The sequence below is a fragment of the Meleagris gallopavo genome, chromosome 8 (assembly GCF_905368555.1).
Source record: "Meleagris gallopavo chromosome 8, MGAL_WU_HG_1.1, whole genome shotgun sequence".
In the NCBI taxonomy this organism is placed as follows: domain Eukaryota; kingdom Metazoa; phylum Chordata; class Aves; order Galliformes; family Phasianidae; genus Meleagris; species Meleagris gallopavo.
The window spans coordinates 3,427,239-3,442,455 of NC_139411.1; the positions used below are offsets into that span (position 1 = coordinate 3,427,239).

At 40.8% G+C, this 15,217-nt stretch overlaps 1 protein-coding gene across 9 annotated transcripts in view; it reads left to right on the plus strand.

The window, feature by feature from the left end:
• Nucleotides 1-15,217, plus strand: part of PCDH15 (protocadherin related 15) — a 682,309-nt gene that overhangs the window by 480,889 nt on the left and 186,203 nt on the right. For all 9 annotated transcript variants that reach the window (XM_085229238.1, XM_085229233.1, XM_085229230.1 and 6 more), the window contains one exon: nt 10,392-10,500. In XM_085229238.1, the coding sequence (XP_085085364.1) occupies nt 10,392-10,500 (109 nt within the window). The remainder of the gene's footprint in view (nt 1-10,391; nt 10,501-15,217) is intronic.

The following is a 15,217-nucleotide window of genomic DNA, read 5'->3' on the forward strand; positions in this document are numbered from 1 at the left end:
CTTTGTTGTCACGATATACAGGCTGCAGGCCGTAGCAGGTGATCACATATTAGTGCAGCAATTAAGGTTCTGTAGACAGGGGCAGGTACACATCCTTAGAGAACTGGAGATAAAAGAGCAAAGATTTCCTCTCTGGGGTGCACACATCTTCCCCAAGCAGCTTGTCATCATCACCAGGTCCAGTGGCTGCTCTGGGAAAGGGAGCAGCAGCTTTTCCTTCAGGATTAGGAAACTGATTTGAGAAAATTTGAGAAAAACATGCAAGTATTAGAGTAGAATTTCACTACATTTGAAAAAGATGTGATGATGAGCTTTATCTCATTCAAAAGAATAGAAGCTTAATACAGATGTATCTGTTCATGGAGAGACAGAATTGCTTCTCTTAGTAAATGTTTTCTTCCGAAAATCAAGTATGTGGGCATAGTAAGTTGCATGTATATGCACCCACAATGTATCTATGCTATCTATGCAACTGTACAAACTTACTAAAAATCATTTATTCAATTTTATTTAAATTTACTGAAAAAATAATTGAAATGCATTTGGGAAACTAGTTTTTCTATAACCTTCCCTTTAAAAGAGGTAGTAATGCCACTGTTAACGTTACCATTAAAGAAACATGTTAAAGTGGTCATGATTATGGTGGCAATCAAATTTGTATCTCAATGTCTGCATTAAATCTCTGCCTAAATTTTTCTTTTGGCAGAGCAACAAATGTAAATGAGAAAAGAGCAGTGGTGGTCAGAGCTTGAATAAGTAAGACGATAAGCAATTGCAGCTGGCATTGCTGTGCCTGAATGAGAAGAGTCCCCATTTATTTGGAAAAATAGGATAAATAATTAGTAAAGTTAATGTAAATGTTTCTTCTCAAAGCTTAAAGTAAAGTTCTGTAGTGTAGTTTTTGCATTTTAAGTGAATTGCTGTACTGCTACGCTTTTGCCTGCAGTCCTACAGATGAAAGGGTCCAATCAGTGGTACCAGTTCTGGTTCTCCAGAGGGTTCTCCTGTGGCACAATTAGAAGCACTGTCTTAAAAACTCATGCTGGAGATTTGTTGTTGTTTTCTTTTGTTCTATGAACATGCCTGATACTTGACCCGTGCAGAACTTCTAGTCCCTGTCATGCCTGTAGCAAGGAGCACCACAGCTTGACTCTGTTTGGATGAAGAACTTGGTTGTTCTGCCCATTTTCAGCCTGCCACCAGCTAATTTGGTGAGACGCTTCAAGTTTCTGGCTCGGAAGAGGCTGTAAGCAGTTGATCCTATTCCCACCAACAGTTTTACAGACCCTTTGCATACTCCTTGTCTTTTTTTCTAGGCTGAAAGATACTTGCCAAACCAGGGTCTACTAGTGCTCAGGCAATTCCAAGCTTTTGGTCATCCCATTGATCACATCTCTTTATGCATCCTCTACTATTTTATATTGTAGACAATTCTTCTAATGGCATAGAGAAGCCATCAGCTGCTTCTTCTTAATAGCAGCAAGTAAGATAAAGTGTGTACAAACTCAGCTGAAAGTAGCAACTGTTGGCACAGTTTAAAACTCTATTTTTTCCCCATCTGAGATGAACGTGCTTAACAGAAGACAAAATAGGGATGATGTTTCATAGACTTTCTTATTATAATAAATTTAAGAAACTTTAAGTCGTTACGCTAGTGTCGTGCTGATCTTTATCTTTTATTTTTGGTGAGTCTTTGTAGGTCTGCCCTGGATTTTCTAACTTGCTTTCCTGCGGCTCTTCTGTGCCTTGTTCCGAAACCTGAGCAGAAATAATGGCCAACAAAACAGTCTTTGTGGTTTGTATGAAAAAAATAAATGGGATGTCAGAAGGAAACGTTTATTGTTCTGTAACCGCAGTCATCACATTGTAACAAGCACAACCTCCAAATTCAATTCCCACTTCTGCCTGAATTGCACGGGAGATTATATGTGCAGACTGAGGCATGAGGCCCATTGCATAATGCATTTCGTTTAGTCTCCAGCACAGGTTCTCTGTTGGAGACATTTCTTATAAAGAGTGTCAGACACAGAAAAAGCAATTTAGTAAGCACTGTGATCAGATCCTGATGCAATTCTTTTTTGGGCCTGCTGTTTCTGGAAGACATCATTGATAAAAATAGTCTCTATTTTTCTCCTTGTTCTGATTCATTATGTTATCTTACTGTTGCTTCAAAATATTTTTCCCCCTTTAAGGTGGCTTGTTTTTTTAACAATCAATGAAAGGAATTGTGTTTTTTTGACAGCGTACTTTAACAACTTGTTCTATCTGGATATTGGAATTCTACACTTTTCCTTTTAGCAATCTGCATAAATGCTGGACACAACAGAAAGCCGAGAACACAGCTACCATCCGTCATCTGAACAGTCAAGGAAGCTGCTAAAAGCTACCTGACAATTGCAGCGCTTAATTGAGAAAGCAGTTTACTGTTAATGGCCTATCTCATGTCTTATTTCTTCCCATCAGTCAGTAAGGCACCTTTTGTACTTCCAAGGGAAGATCTGAGAGATGAGTTCAGGCATATCAGCTGCATAACTTAGCCACTACTGCTTTTAGCCCATGGCTTCTAGGAATGGAGATAAACTTCTTAAAAGTAAACAGAACATTTATATTTATTTTAAATGATTAAATCTGCAGGTTGACCTTCGTTATTGTTGCTTGCTGCCTATACTGATGTTTGAAGTGGACAGTTTTAAAGATGATTTCATAATACTCATATACTATAAAGATTCCCCAGGGCAGACTGGATTAACATAGTACCCTTCTACTTGTGTTATTGCACAGTATTCTTTTGCCAAGGTGCTGCGCACCGAAGCAGGAATTGCAGGAATACTGTTCAGATTTGATTTTCATCACAAGTGTGGACTTTCCATATAGCATGTTTGGACTCTGTAACATTGTGTGATAAGAACTGCTATTTGAGTGGAGCATGAGCTTTCCCGTTTAAGGAGTTTCAGGCAAGAAGTATGCCTGGGGAGTGGACTGCACATCTCTAGGGGAGGAACTTGGGTTTTAAAGGAGTTATTTTCCTCATGTGGCTGCCTCCTTTCTTGGGGAATGGTTTTCCAGAGCAAACTGTTTTGTGTCTGATACAGTAACTGAATTATTACTGTATTTTTACAGGTTTATTCTTAGAATATCAGCTGAATGCCATTTTGGCAGTGTAACTCTTGAAATGGGAAATCTTCATTAGAAAAGTGACATTTCCCACAGGTAGTCCAAAAGTTTACTGTTCTGAACTGTGTTAGAAGGAAGCAGGAAAGCACGTTCACCCTGCGTCGATGTATTTGTCCTTTGTCTGACCTTAGGAGGCAAGAAGAGAGGGGAAGGATGAGACCCTGCAAGTAGAGGCTTTGATGTGACATAATCAATCCAACTAATGAGGCATTTTTGGTAGTATCTCAGCTGAAGATGCTTTTTCAGTCTTATTTTTTCATTTACATCGCTTGTGGTTGGATAGCTCCACAAAGTGTTTTCTTTTAATGGCACAAGATTACTTGCCGTCAGATTTATGTGTGTTCCCTGTCACAGCCCTCCTTGTATTGGCAGAGCATCCGAAGGAGCAGCAAGAAACAATGCTGGAATGGTTTTGTGATTCTTCCTGCTGTTTTAGTACTGTGTGTTGGCAGTACTGTTATGCACTTCTGCACAGCATGGGAATCGCTTTGCTAATTTCTGGTTCACAGCTTGTTCTCCAGCCTCACATGTTTTTCAGCAAAGCACATAAAGAACCAGTGTAACTAATAATTCATCAGGCCGTCTGCAACTTTGCTGGTTTAATGCTGTAGGGATTGCTTTGAAGGAGTCGTGGGTTTCAGCACAGGGTGATGCACGTTGCTTTACTAATATTTTATAGCCGGCAAAAAGCTTCTCGCTCTCTTCTGCACGGGGATCTTGCTGGTTCAGTTAGTTCGGCAGCCTGGTTGTGCATGTGATGTGTGCTGAAGGCCACAGGCTTCACTGGGTGTGCACTGGTTACAGTTGCAGCTCCCTGACTGACAGGCCTGTGGCACAGGACTTGCCAGGGCTTAGAGTGACAGCGTGAGCTGGCTAGTTGTGCTGATACTGATGACCTGTTCTGATAAAACACGGGCATCTCTGTTGCTTTACACAGGGAGAGAAATTCCAGGGGAAAAAAAAAAAAAAAAGTGAAGGCTAAATGCGATATATTGTTTTATTTTGGAATATTTCAAGTTGCCAGTAAAACTCACCGTTGTGAAATATTGTGCTTCCCAGAACTGCAGAATACACACATGAGGGAAAAAAAGAGCTACATCTGTTTATGCATACAGTTCAGGCATTGCAAAGCATTCTGTGTATCTTCCTTAGCTTTGTCCAAGCAATAGAGACTATAAATTGTCAAACGTAGGAAGTAGCCTGCATGTACCAGTTCACCCAATTCCTTTTGAACATTTTGTCCAACAACAGAAGGGCAGTGTGCCCTCTTATGACTTCTCTTGAAGGCCTATGAGCCACATGATTGGTGCAGAATTCAGTTCCTGGTTTCCTTCGCTAAAAGTACCATTGAGGATTGTCTCAATTCATCCCATCGCTTGGAGAAAGAGAGGGTGTACTCAAGTAAGTACGTCCCCAGCTTCATTGTTTGCAGTTGGCCTGCGCTTGGTGCTAGCAGTCATTGAAGACACTGGAGCTCATTGCAGGTGTCAATGCACGCCACTTGACACAAAGCTAGCACAGTGCTTGTTTGGAAATGCATGGAAAAAGGTGACTTTTAGTCATCTGTCACCACTGAGTGTCACTAACCGTGCCATCAGTCTTCCAGAGCTGGAAGTGATCCCTGTAGCAATGCTGTCATTTGAACTGATACTGATCCAAATACCTATTCACTGTTACAGTTTTTCCTAAAGTCTTTTTAACTTCCCCTCTGATATTCACGAATATTATGACGTGCAAGATTTGAATATAGTAGGTATGCTCTTTTCTCAGTTGAAAGTGTGTTCTTGTCAGGTAAAATACACAGGGAGAAGTTTCAGATGGGAGCTGGAGTGTCTGTGATGCCCAGATTGAGACTGGGTCATGGGCTGGTCCTCACCTGCCTTTGATGTGGGCTGGTAAAGTCAATCATGTAAAGAGTTAATTAACCAATAAACTACTTGTTTAAAGCCAGCAGCATCCAAATTCGTTACAGCTAGCTGTTGTTTGGTTTTGTGGATTTCATAGCGCACGATAGAAGCATTGCCTTGAGCAGAACTGACAGTCTTAATTCAGCATGGCATCACATGCGATGCAACCTGGGTCGCTTGACTGGGTGTCCTCAACTGTTGTGTGGTCTTGCAGTAAGGAGCTGGTGCTTCGTGAGTCCAACAGGTAGCTACTTAGTAACAGAAAGTAGTGAGAGAGCAGTGTTAGGTATAAGCAGAGGTGAGCTATTGATCTGAGGGGGTTTAGGTCACTTCGGAGTTGCTGTTTAGTAGTACATAAAGTCACTGTGTTGTGGGAGGTTTCTGAGTGAGGCTGTAGGTACACAGTTCAAGTGCTTTTGCCTCTTGCATATAGGATTGCTCGGGTTGGAAAAGACCTTCAGGTTTTACTTCCTCAAGCAGCCCGTTTTCTCTTCTTTTTAATTAGTTTCCACCGCGGAGCTCTCCTTTGAGGCAGAGTATGACAGTGATGTTTTCGCTGTGTGTCTTTTTGAAGGGTGACGGGATCTGACTTGCCCTGATGGCTGTCACAGCCCTCGCTCTGTCATATTTGCACTGGGTTGTGCTCTCTCTGCAGAGCTGTAGTCAGGAGCCACCTCCTGTGTGTCTGTAGACTGCCTTTTCTCTTCACGGGCTGAGCATTGCTAGAGCTTTTCTCTGACTGTGACATGCTGGGGAGCAGGGCTGGGCCTTAGCTGGGCTCCCTGAGCTCCAGTAGGTTGGCTACCCAGTGGCACCACACCAGTGGGACCTGGGAGATGCTGCAAGCACCCACTGAAGCCTTTTCCATTTTCAGATGCTCACTTAAGCAAGAAATACCATAAGTAGTGACTGTAGTCTACTGAGCAAAGCATGTTTTGACTACAAATTTTTCAAGTAATTATAATGAAGTTTATGTACAACTTCTGGAAAGATCTTTCAAGTGCTTTTACAAATTCATTAACATACTTAATGGTGCCATCATTGGCGCAGTTTTGTTTTCATAGTTCTAATTCAAGAGTAAGTGAAAAAGATACTTGCATTATCCACTGATTATTAAAATAATATGAAAATACCTTTAGTTTTGCTTCAAGGCACATCAATCTACTTCATTCAAAATCCCTTCAAATTATCCCCAAACGTTGGTACTGATTGTAATTGATCTTGTTGCATAGTATCTTCTACTCTATGAGCATCCCATTCAGAGAGTGTGCAGTACTTAGAAAACCAAATTGCATGTTGCATGGAAGAAAAAGGTGATGGATTTCATCTTTCATTCTTTGTTTTCTTATACGACTTGGTTCTATTCTATTGATTGCTTTGGTTTGGAATAGTTACTGTAATGTCAGCAGTTCAAGTAAAATCTGCTATATTTCAAATGTGTCTTTTTCTAAATGTGTCTTTTTCTAAATGTGTCTTTTTCTAAATGTGTTTTTTTCTAAATGTGTTTTTTTCTAAATGTGTTTTTTTCTAAATGTGTTTTTTTCTAAATCTTTAACTTCTCCTTGAAGTGGAAAGTAAAGCAAAGCCAATGTCCTTGCTCTCTGAGTTGCATATCCACTAAGCATTGCTGCAGCCTAGTTTCAGGGGTCAGGTGCAGCTGAGGGCTTGTTGTTAGCAAGGTTAGATAGCTCACTGCTTCTCCAGCCAAACACTACTGTGTGACCTGCAGCATTGTAATCGTGGCTTTAAAACTGAGCCTTAGTGAATGAGATTGGTTTTGTTGCAGGTGTGTCTCTATCCGTAATCTAGATTTGCCTGTGGGTGCTTCAGCTGATTTGTACTTTTAAAATAACTTTTTTTTTTTTTGTCGTGAACAATTATGCATGATCTTGTCTCACAGCCTGTAACTTCTGTGCAGTCCGAAACCATTTTAAAAATTCAAACATATGTCAAATAGATCATCTTCTCTCTTCCTTTATGCCTATTTTGAGCCAGTCTTTCTCATTACACTTTTAAGGGTTTAATTTTTTTTAAAGAGTCAAAAGTGGAAACAAAAGATCTCTTTTTGCTAGTTGAGAACTGCGGAAAAAGCCGTAAGTCATGGGTGTCCAATCTTTTAGCTTGCCTAGGCCTCACTGAGTGATAAGGTATAGTTTTAGGTCATTCCAAAAGTAATGCCTCCACTTACGTTCATGGAATCTGTGACAGATACTAAGAGCACAGTAATTCTGTTTGATAGAGCCAATTCTCAGCTACAGAGCATAGGCTTTTTTTGAAACAAATTCACCACTATTGGCTGTGTATTTTCACCAGCAATGAAGAAGAGCCTGCATGCTGCAGTGACACACAGTCGCTGTCACTACTGCTGGACTGTACCACTGCCTTACTTTCAGCAAGCGTTGATAAATGTCTGTGGGTGCCATTTTTTCTGCATGGAGGGATTCAATGACACACCTTTGCTTCATCTGCTCTTCCATGTCAGACGCCATTCTGTCAGACTGCCCCCTCTGCTGCCATCTGTCCCACGGCAACAAAATGTAGTGGGATATTGGTAGAAAGGTTCAGCCTCTACTATCGTACCACCAAAATCTACCTCTGGCATCTTGGGCCAACATAGTAAAACAGGAGGCACTACTTTTGGATCAACCATCGTAAAACATATCAAATAGTTGTGTTACTTACATACATTAACTTACTCAAACTTTTAATATTTTTATTAAAATGCTTAAAAATGAGCAGCATTGACATAGAGCTGGTGGGATATTTGACCTTGTTATTGTGAAACTAATCAGTCAATCTGGTTCGATAAAAGTGATTTCAATAATCAGTGAGTTCTCAAGAGATTTTTGATGTAAGTTTGCTATTCCTAAGCTTCATCCTTGCAATAATTGTTCACAAATGGTGCGTACCACCAGAAGAGATGACGTGAATAGGGTGTGACTGTGAAGCAATTTCTTCCTGGTAAGAGAGGTCTTATAAAAGCCTGGTAAAGAGACATGATCAGAATTTTGAGTTGAATATCTAATTGTAACGCTATACATTCTGCTTGAAAATTTGCAGATAATCACAGAATCACAAAATTGCAGAATCACCAACGTTGGAGAAGATTTCTAAGATTACCTATTTCAACTATGCACCTATCACCAGTATTTCAGTCCCCCAGACCACATCCCTTAGTATTACATCTAAGTGTTCCTTTGAACACCTCACCACTTCCCTGGGCCCATTCCATTGCCTGACCGCTCTTTTGGAGAAGAAATTTTTCTTAATATCCAATATGAACTTCCCCTGGTGCAACTTGAGGCTATTCCCATTTAATTCTGTTGTTAGTTAGGTGGGAGAAGAGGCTGACCTCCACCTCGCCACAACCTTCTTTCAGGGAGCTGTAGAGAGCACTGAATTTTCTCCTGAGCCTGCTCTTCTCCAGACTAAGCAATACCAGTTACCTCAGCCACTCCTCATAAGACTTGTGGTCCACTCTTGTGTCCAGTTGCCAGCTGGATTCAACTCCATTCACTGCCAGGCTCTGGGCCTGGCCCTCCAGCCATTTTTTTTTACCCAGCAAACAGTGTACCTGTCCAAACCTACTTAACAACTTTTTTTACCTCATTTTTTTCTGACAACTGCTTGCCAGAGAGCCCTCAAATGTTTGGTGTACAGGAGGGGACTGGGGAAGCAACGTCGCTGCTACTGTAAGTGAAGATCAGGTCCATGAGCACCTGAGGAACCTGAACATCCACAAGTCTGTGGGTCCTGATGAGATGCATCCCAGAGTCCTGAGAGAATTAGCTGATGTAGTCTCCAAGCCACTCTCAATGATATTTGAAAAATCGTGGCAATCAGGTGAAGTCCCTGCTGACTGGAAAAAAGGAAATAACATGCCCATTTTCAAGAAGGGTAAAAAGGGTGATCCTGGGAACTACTGTCTTGTCAGTCTCATCTCTATGCTGGGAAAGAGCATGGAATAGATCATCCTAGAAGCTATGCTAAGGCACATTGAAGAGTGGGAAGTGATACAGGTGAACCAGCATGGCTTCAACAACAGCAAATCCTGTCTGACCAACCTGGTGGGTTTTTGTGATGGTGTCAGTGCATCCAGTGGACAAGGGAAGAGCCACCAATGTAATCTTCTAGACTCCAGTAAGGCCTTTGACACAATAGCCCACAACGTTCTTCTCTCCAAATTGGAAAGATAGGGATTTGATGAGTGGACTGTTCAGTGGATGAGGAACTGCCTTCAGGACTGAGTTCAGAGTGGTGGTCAGCGGTTCCATGTTTGGATGGAGATCAGTGACAAGTGGTGTCCCCCAGGGGGAAAAGCACGTGTGCATATTTTTCTGCTGTTAACAGGATTGTGTTTAGCCAGTGTATCAAAATGTGTACAATTGTGCAAATTTGCTGTAACTTGAGTTGGCACTGCACTGTTCCCTCTTTGTGCCGTGGTTTCAACCGGACAACATTAATAGCACACTGACATTTGGTTGTTGCTGAGCCAGCCTGGGTCATTCAGTGGGTGGAAGCCATGATGCCATGATGATTTGGGGCAGGGAGTGAGCTGCATGTGAGCAGGGCTGGGCCTCATGCAGGGTGCAGGTCGGATGTGCTTGATGTATGTGGAGAGGCAGAAGCGAGGAGATCTCAGCACTGTGCCGGTAGGCAAATGCCTTGAGCCCAGGGATGAGAGCTGTGCAGTGCTGCTAAATTTGGTGGATCAAAAGATGGGAATACAAATATTGCACAGGATGAAAGCCTATGAATAAGGATAGGAAAGTTGGTTTTCTTGCTTTCTCTTTCCATGTTCAGCATGTGAGACCATTCCACTTATCCATAACGTTGGCAACTATTGCAATGTGAGTTACTGCAGTGTCCAGCCAAACTTTTCAAATGTGCATGTCCTTGCAATATCCGTACTTTGGCTTGAATTTATATTCTACTGTATACTCTTACAACAAATGAGATTTTTGTTTCCTTTTTTTTTTACATCATTTGTTGTATTTCAATGCTGTGATGTCTGATACATCTGATTCAAGGGACTGACTGTGGCAGAGTAGTTAAGCATTTGCTTGAACTTGTATGACATAGAGCCTTTCTCTGAAAATGTCCTTATAGTACATAATGTACCAAAGCATAGAAGATCACTGTCTACTTAATTTTTGTTTTACTAGGACCTGTGCTGTAAGTATTCTCTTAAATATGAGTACTTTTTCTCCTACAGTTTCAGCAAATACCAATGGGTGGGATGTTTTTGTACAAGAGACCTGCCTATTGGCTTTCTAATTTGTTTGAAATCTGTCTGATTTTTCATTTCAGGCACATGTGAACCCTATCAGTGTCACTCCACCCATACAAGCCATAGATCAAGACCGAAACATCCAGCCTCCTTCTGATCGACCGGGCATCCTCTATTCCATCCTAGTTGGTTGGTGTCTGCTACTCTTGCTATCACTCATAATCACTTTATTGTGACCAGGGAAAGATTGACTGGGAGTGTGGAAGCCTAATAAAAGTTCATTTTGTGGTTAGTGGGATGTTTGAAATCATTGCTCTACCTAATTACATTTAATTGCTGTTTAGCAGCTTATTCAAATGGCTACGTTATTTATTATTATTTATTCAGATTAGATTCATAATTGTCTGTTTTAACTGACAGGGCAACACAGCAAGCAAAAGGAGAAAGATTTGTTTGTGCTCGCAGCTATTCTTCAGTGCGTTTTTTTCATTCACTGGTGCAGAGGTGCAGTAAGAGATGCTAGAGAAAGGCAATGAGAGCAGGTCTCTCCCAAAAGTCTTCAGACACAGAGCAGCTTAAAGGATCTTACTGCATCCAACATTAGTTTTGCTGCCTGTGTGGTTATAGAAAGAGTTCAGAGATAGATACTTCACTGCAGGATGTTTGGCATTCTACTGTTTATTTTTCTCTTGCTATTTTCTTCTGTTCAGAATTTGTTTCCTGTTCTTTAACTTGTATGATTTGCTAATAGGGAGGCCTAAGGCAGTGGTTTGCAGTTCCAGTTCTCCACCTGCCCCATTCTTTGCACAGCAGAGAGCAGTAGTATTTTTGGTACCCTGCAACTAGCATCGGAATTGGGAAATGGTTTGGTTTGTATAAAAGTGTTTTTTCCTGTTTGCTGCTTTAAACAGTAGCAGCTACGTGGATTTCTTTCTGTGGAAGTATATATGTTTTAATGAGGATATTGTATAGTTTTTCCTTGTCAGTCACAAAAAAAAAGTTTTTATGTACTAGAATTCTGTTATGAAAGAGGGGAAAAGTAAGTTTGATGATTTGGTGTGTCTGATATTTTCAGATCTTAAGAGAGAACAAAAGCGTGACTGCCATACCAAGATAGAGCTGGCCAATGCCTGGGGTCATAGGAAGTGGTTAATGTTTAAGTCCACCATGACTATGAATAGCAACACATTTCTAGGTAATTTTGATATGTTGGTCTTTTTTCCTCCAAAATGAGCAGCTGCCTGGGGATCCCCCGTGTTTTCTTTCTCAGCATTGATTCCAGGGTTCCTGTTGCTTCAAGCTGGCAATACTCCCTGGCTCCTAGACTCTGGAGGTGATCCACAGCAGGAAGATTCCCACTCACACCACCTCCTTTTCCTACTGGCTCCCGAAGTCCTAAATCCTGTAGCCCTGCACAGGATTTTCAGGTTGTAGGACATCCCTGGCTAATTCAGTTGCACATCTCTGAGCTAGGTCGTGCAGCCACTTGGGACCATTTTTTCCCAACTTCCAGCTGCACTGCAGTGAGCATACAGGTCCCAAGGTCTGTGAGCAAGTGCAGGAGCATGACCATCCCGCTGTCAACAGGCTGATCTTGAGGCTTTTTCAGTGCTCTGCTCCCAGCACAAAATGGCCGGAGAGATATCAAATCAGCCTCAACACAGCAGACTTCAGGTTTTGTTTGGATACCCATTAAAGCAACTCATTTCCTTCAGACTGTAACTGGATTCAAGTCCAAGGACCACTTCAACTATTCCTTTTTCAGCAAATTTATTCTGTGAGGAAATTTGTAAATGTTTGCAGAGTAAATACATAAGGTACTTTCATACTTGAATTTTTTCTTAGTTTATTTGTAAGTTTATCTTTTGACAGTTATGCTCAAGGGCAGCATTTAGTCCATTTGTTTAAAGTTCTAAAAGTAACTTTCAGAGTTCTTCAGCACTTAATTTTAAAAATTGTGTTTCACTAGCCTGTGATGTTTTTAATGTTTGAATAATTGTTTTGACCTGAGAGAAACAATGGAGAAAGATGTATTATAGAAGTTCCTTTCTTTTTTTTATTTTGCTTATTCATTGGAAGTGCTGTCAGTTACTTTATTTTCCCCTTTTTGAGCCATGGTCTTCAGAAGTATTTCTTTTTAGATTTAAAGTCCATCTTCATCTTTGTAAGTATATAGTGCTATTTATATTGTAGGCTCTGCTGCAGAAAATTTTAAGTAGTTTCACAAGAAATGGGCCTTGCAGATATTTCTTGTTATATGGATTTTCCCTTGCTTTAGATCTAAATGTAGTTCTTCTTTAATATATATATATATTATTTTTTTTAAACACTTAGAGGTCTGAGCTGTGCACACAGAATGAGAAAATAAGCTACTTACTGAATATGAGATTGATATGGAATTCTGTTTGATTCTTCTATGTTCTAATTTGGTGGTTCTTTTCCTCTGCTTTCTTTCTCCTCCTGTACTTCAGTACAAGTCAAGTCTCAGTGTGTGCTTTAGGCACTATATGTAATATTTGAAGTCTGTGCATCTTTTTCAGTATCTTAAGGATATGCTGTCAAGAAGCCTTTCTGTTAACAAAACCCTGCATCCCTGCAGTGAGAGCTCACTTCCACATGATGTGGCCTTCTAACTTTGTCCTTAAGTGCTGATAAAAATCTCTGGCTGTCATGCTTTCAAGATAACTGGCCTTTCAAGCATTCAGGTGCATGCTTCAGTGCTGCTTGCAACAAATGCAGAGGTTGCAGGTGAATCTCTCCAGTTTGGAGAACAGCAGGTTCCCCAGCAATCCACTGAAAAGGAATTAAGAGACTTTCTCGATGAGATAAATGCTGTGGAAGTCTTGTTACATTGATGTGAGCATAACACCGCTGAAGACAACAGTAACTTGAGGGTAAAGCACTTAGGAAACGAAGAACTAGCCCAATCCCATTATTTTCTGCTTGCTTTTTCATTCTAACCCGAGTGCTGTCCTCTCAGAGGATGTATCATGGTGTCTGAATGTAGTTGTTCAAATAGTTAGGAGCTGATACTGATGAAACGATAGAAAAACAGGTCTTCGATATTCTTAAAGGATCACCCTAGGATAGAGAACTAGTTACAACCAAGTGCAACTGGGACTTTGTCTTCTGTTTATCTGTTTATTTATATGTTTTCTGAAGTATCGCCTAACGGACATGATGAAAGAGGTGCTTCAGATAAGAGAACTGAACTGGAACCGTAATGTAGTAATCCACCTGTTAAGCTTGATTTCTTGGAAACCTAATGTTTGCATTTTTGTTTTTCATGCATAATTTTTGACACTCATTGACTGAATTTTAATTTACAAGTCAGTGCAGCCAACCCACCTCTTTTGCCTGGCATACAAGTTCCTTCCCCTTGTGAAGTCAAAGCATGGTGGACTCAGCCCATCCTCTCATTTACACTCATCTGCAATTTAGCCTCATTTTTTCATCAGTGTGAACTGAATCACAACCCAGTGCTTCTCTTATTTTGTACAACTTAGCCCTGTTTGAAAGCCTACCCAATATTTTTAAGTTTTTCTTTTCTCTGGTCTGTTCCTTGAGAAATACCAACTTTTCTTCAAATAGTAAGTTCCTACTTTTCACTGTGGAACTATCTCTGTGATTTCTTCCGCCAGCTGCAGATTATTAAGAGTTCTAGTTTCTTGATACTTTCAAATATCAAGAGCTGAAAAATACAGCAGTATTTCCAGGGATTTCTCTCTGCATTCGCCTGTCGGGCAGCAAACTGCACAGCGAAACCTTCATCCCGCTCCAAGAACCTACACGCACTCTTCACATGGTGGCCATTCCCCTGTCCTGCATGATCACCTCAGTTATAGCTGTAGTAGGCAATTCCTCCTTTCTGGAAGCAGATCAGGCAACAACATGGGCTAAGGTTTGCTCTGCTGTCAGGGTGCCAAAATTCTTGTGCGTTTTCCTGGAAAACTTCCTTTCAAAACTTAAGGATTTCTGGTCTTTGGAGTCTTCCTGTGCTAAGCAGCACCAGAGCAGGCATCGTTGGTTAGGATTTAGATATTCCAGCTGTATTATGCTTGAATCTGTTCTTTTCTGATCATCCTCCTTGCTCTCTTTTCCTCTTTTAAGTGTTGTGGTTTTTTTTTCTCCTAGATTATTTCTTGTTATCCTTATACAATATTAGCTTCATCTTCTGCACTGTAGATCACTTAGTGTTTCTTAAAGTCATTTCAATCCTCCCTTGTTTATTGGTTGTCTTTTTAGGAACCTTACTTTCTTCTTACTTTCTTAGTGGCTCTTTGGATTTACTCCTTCATTTTTTGATTTTCAGCATCAGTATCAACTCATATTGATATGCAGCCTCCTAAGGTTACAGTAATTTGTTATCTGACCCATGTTGTTAAAAAATCTGTTCTGTTGATTAGGAGTTGAAAGTGAAAGAAGTGTAAAAAAGGACCTGGACCTAGAAACCCTGCACTCACGTTGATGGTGTTAAAGAAAAATTATCTGCCCAGAGAGCTTGTGGATGCCTCATTCCTGGAGGTGTTCCAGGCTAGGCTGGACAGCCTGGTCTAGGATTAAATGTGGAGGTGGTGGCCCTGCCAGCCAGCAGCAGGGGGATTGGAGATGCACAATCCTTGAGGTCCCTTCCAACCCAAGCCATTCTATGATTTTAGATTTGTTGTTGTTCCTGCTACTACTCTCCAGTCGGGTATTGATATATACACAGAATTCACTGAATATTTGTGGGATGTGTGTGCTTGTGTATATATGCAGTTCTATGAGATATGTGTGTAGGGCTCTGTGATGTTTCCCTATATGTGATTCTATGATAAATGTACCCACACACGATACAGCAAATGGATATCATATCATGATGTGCAAATTAAATTATTGCACATGAATCTGGGCAGTAATCTGTCTC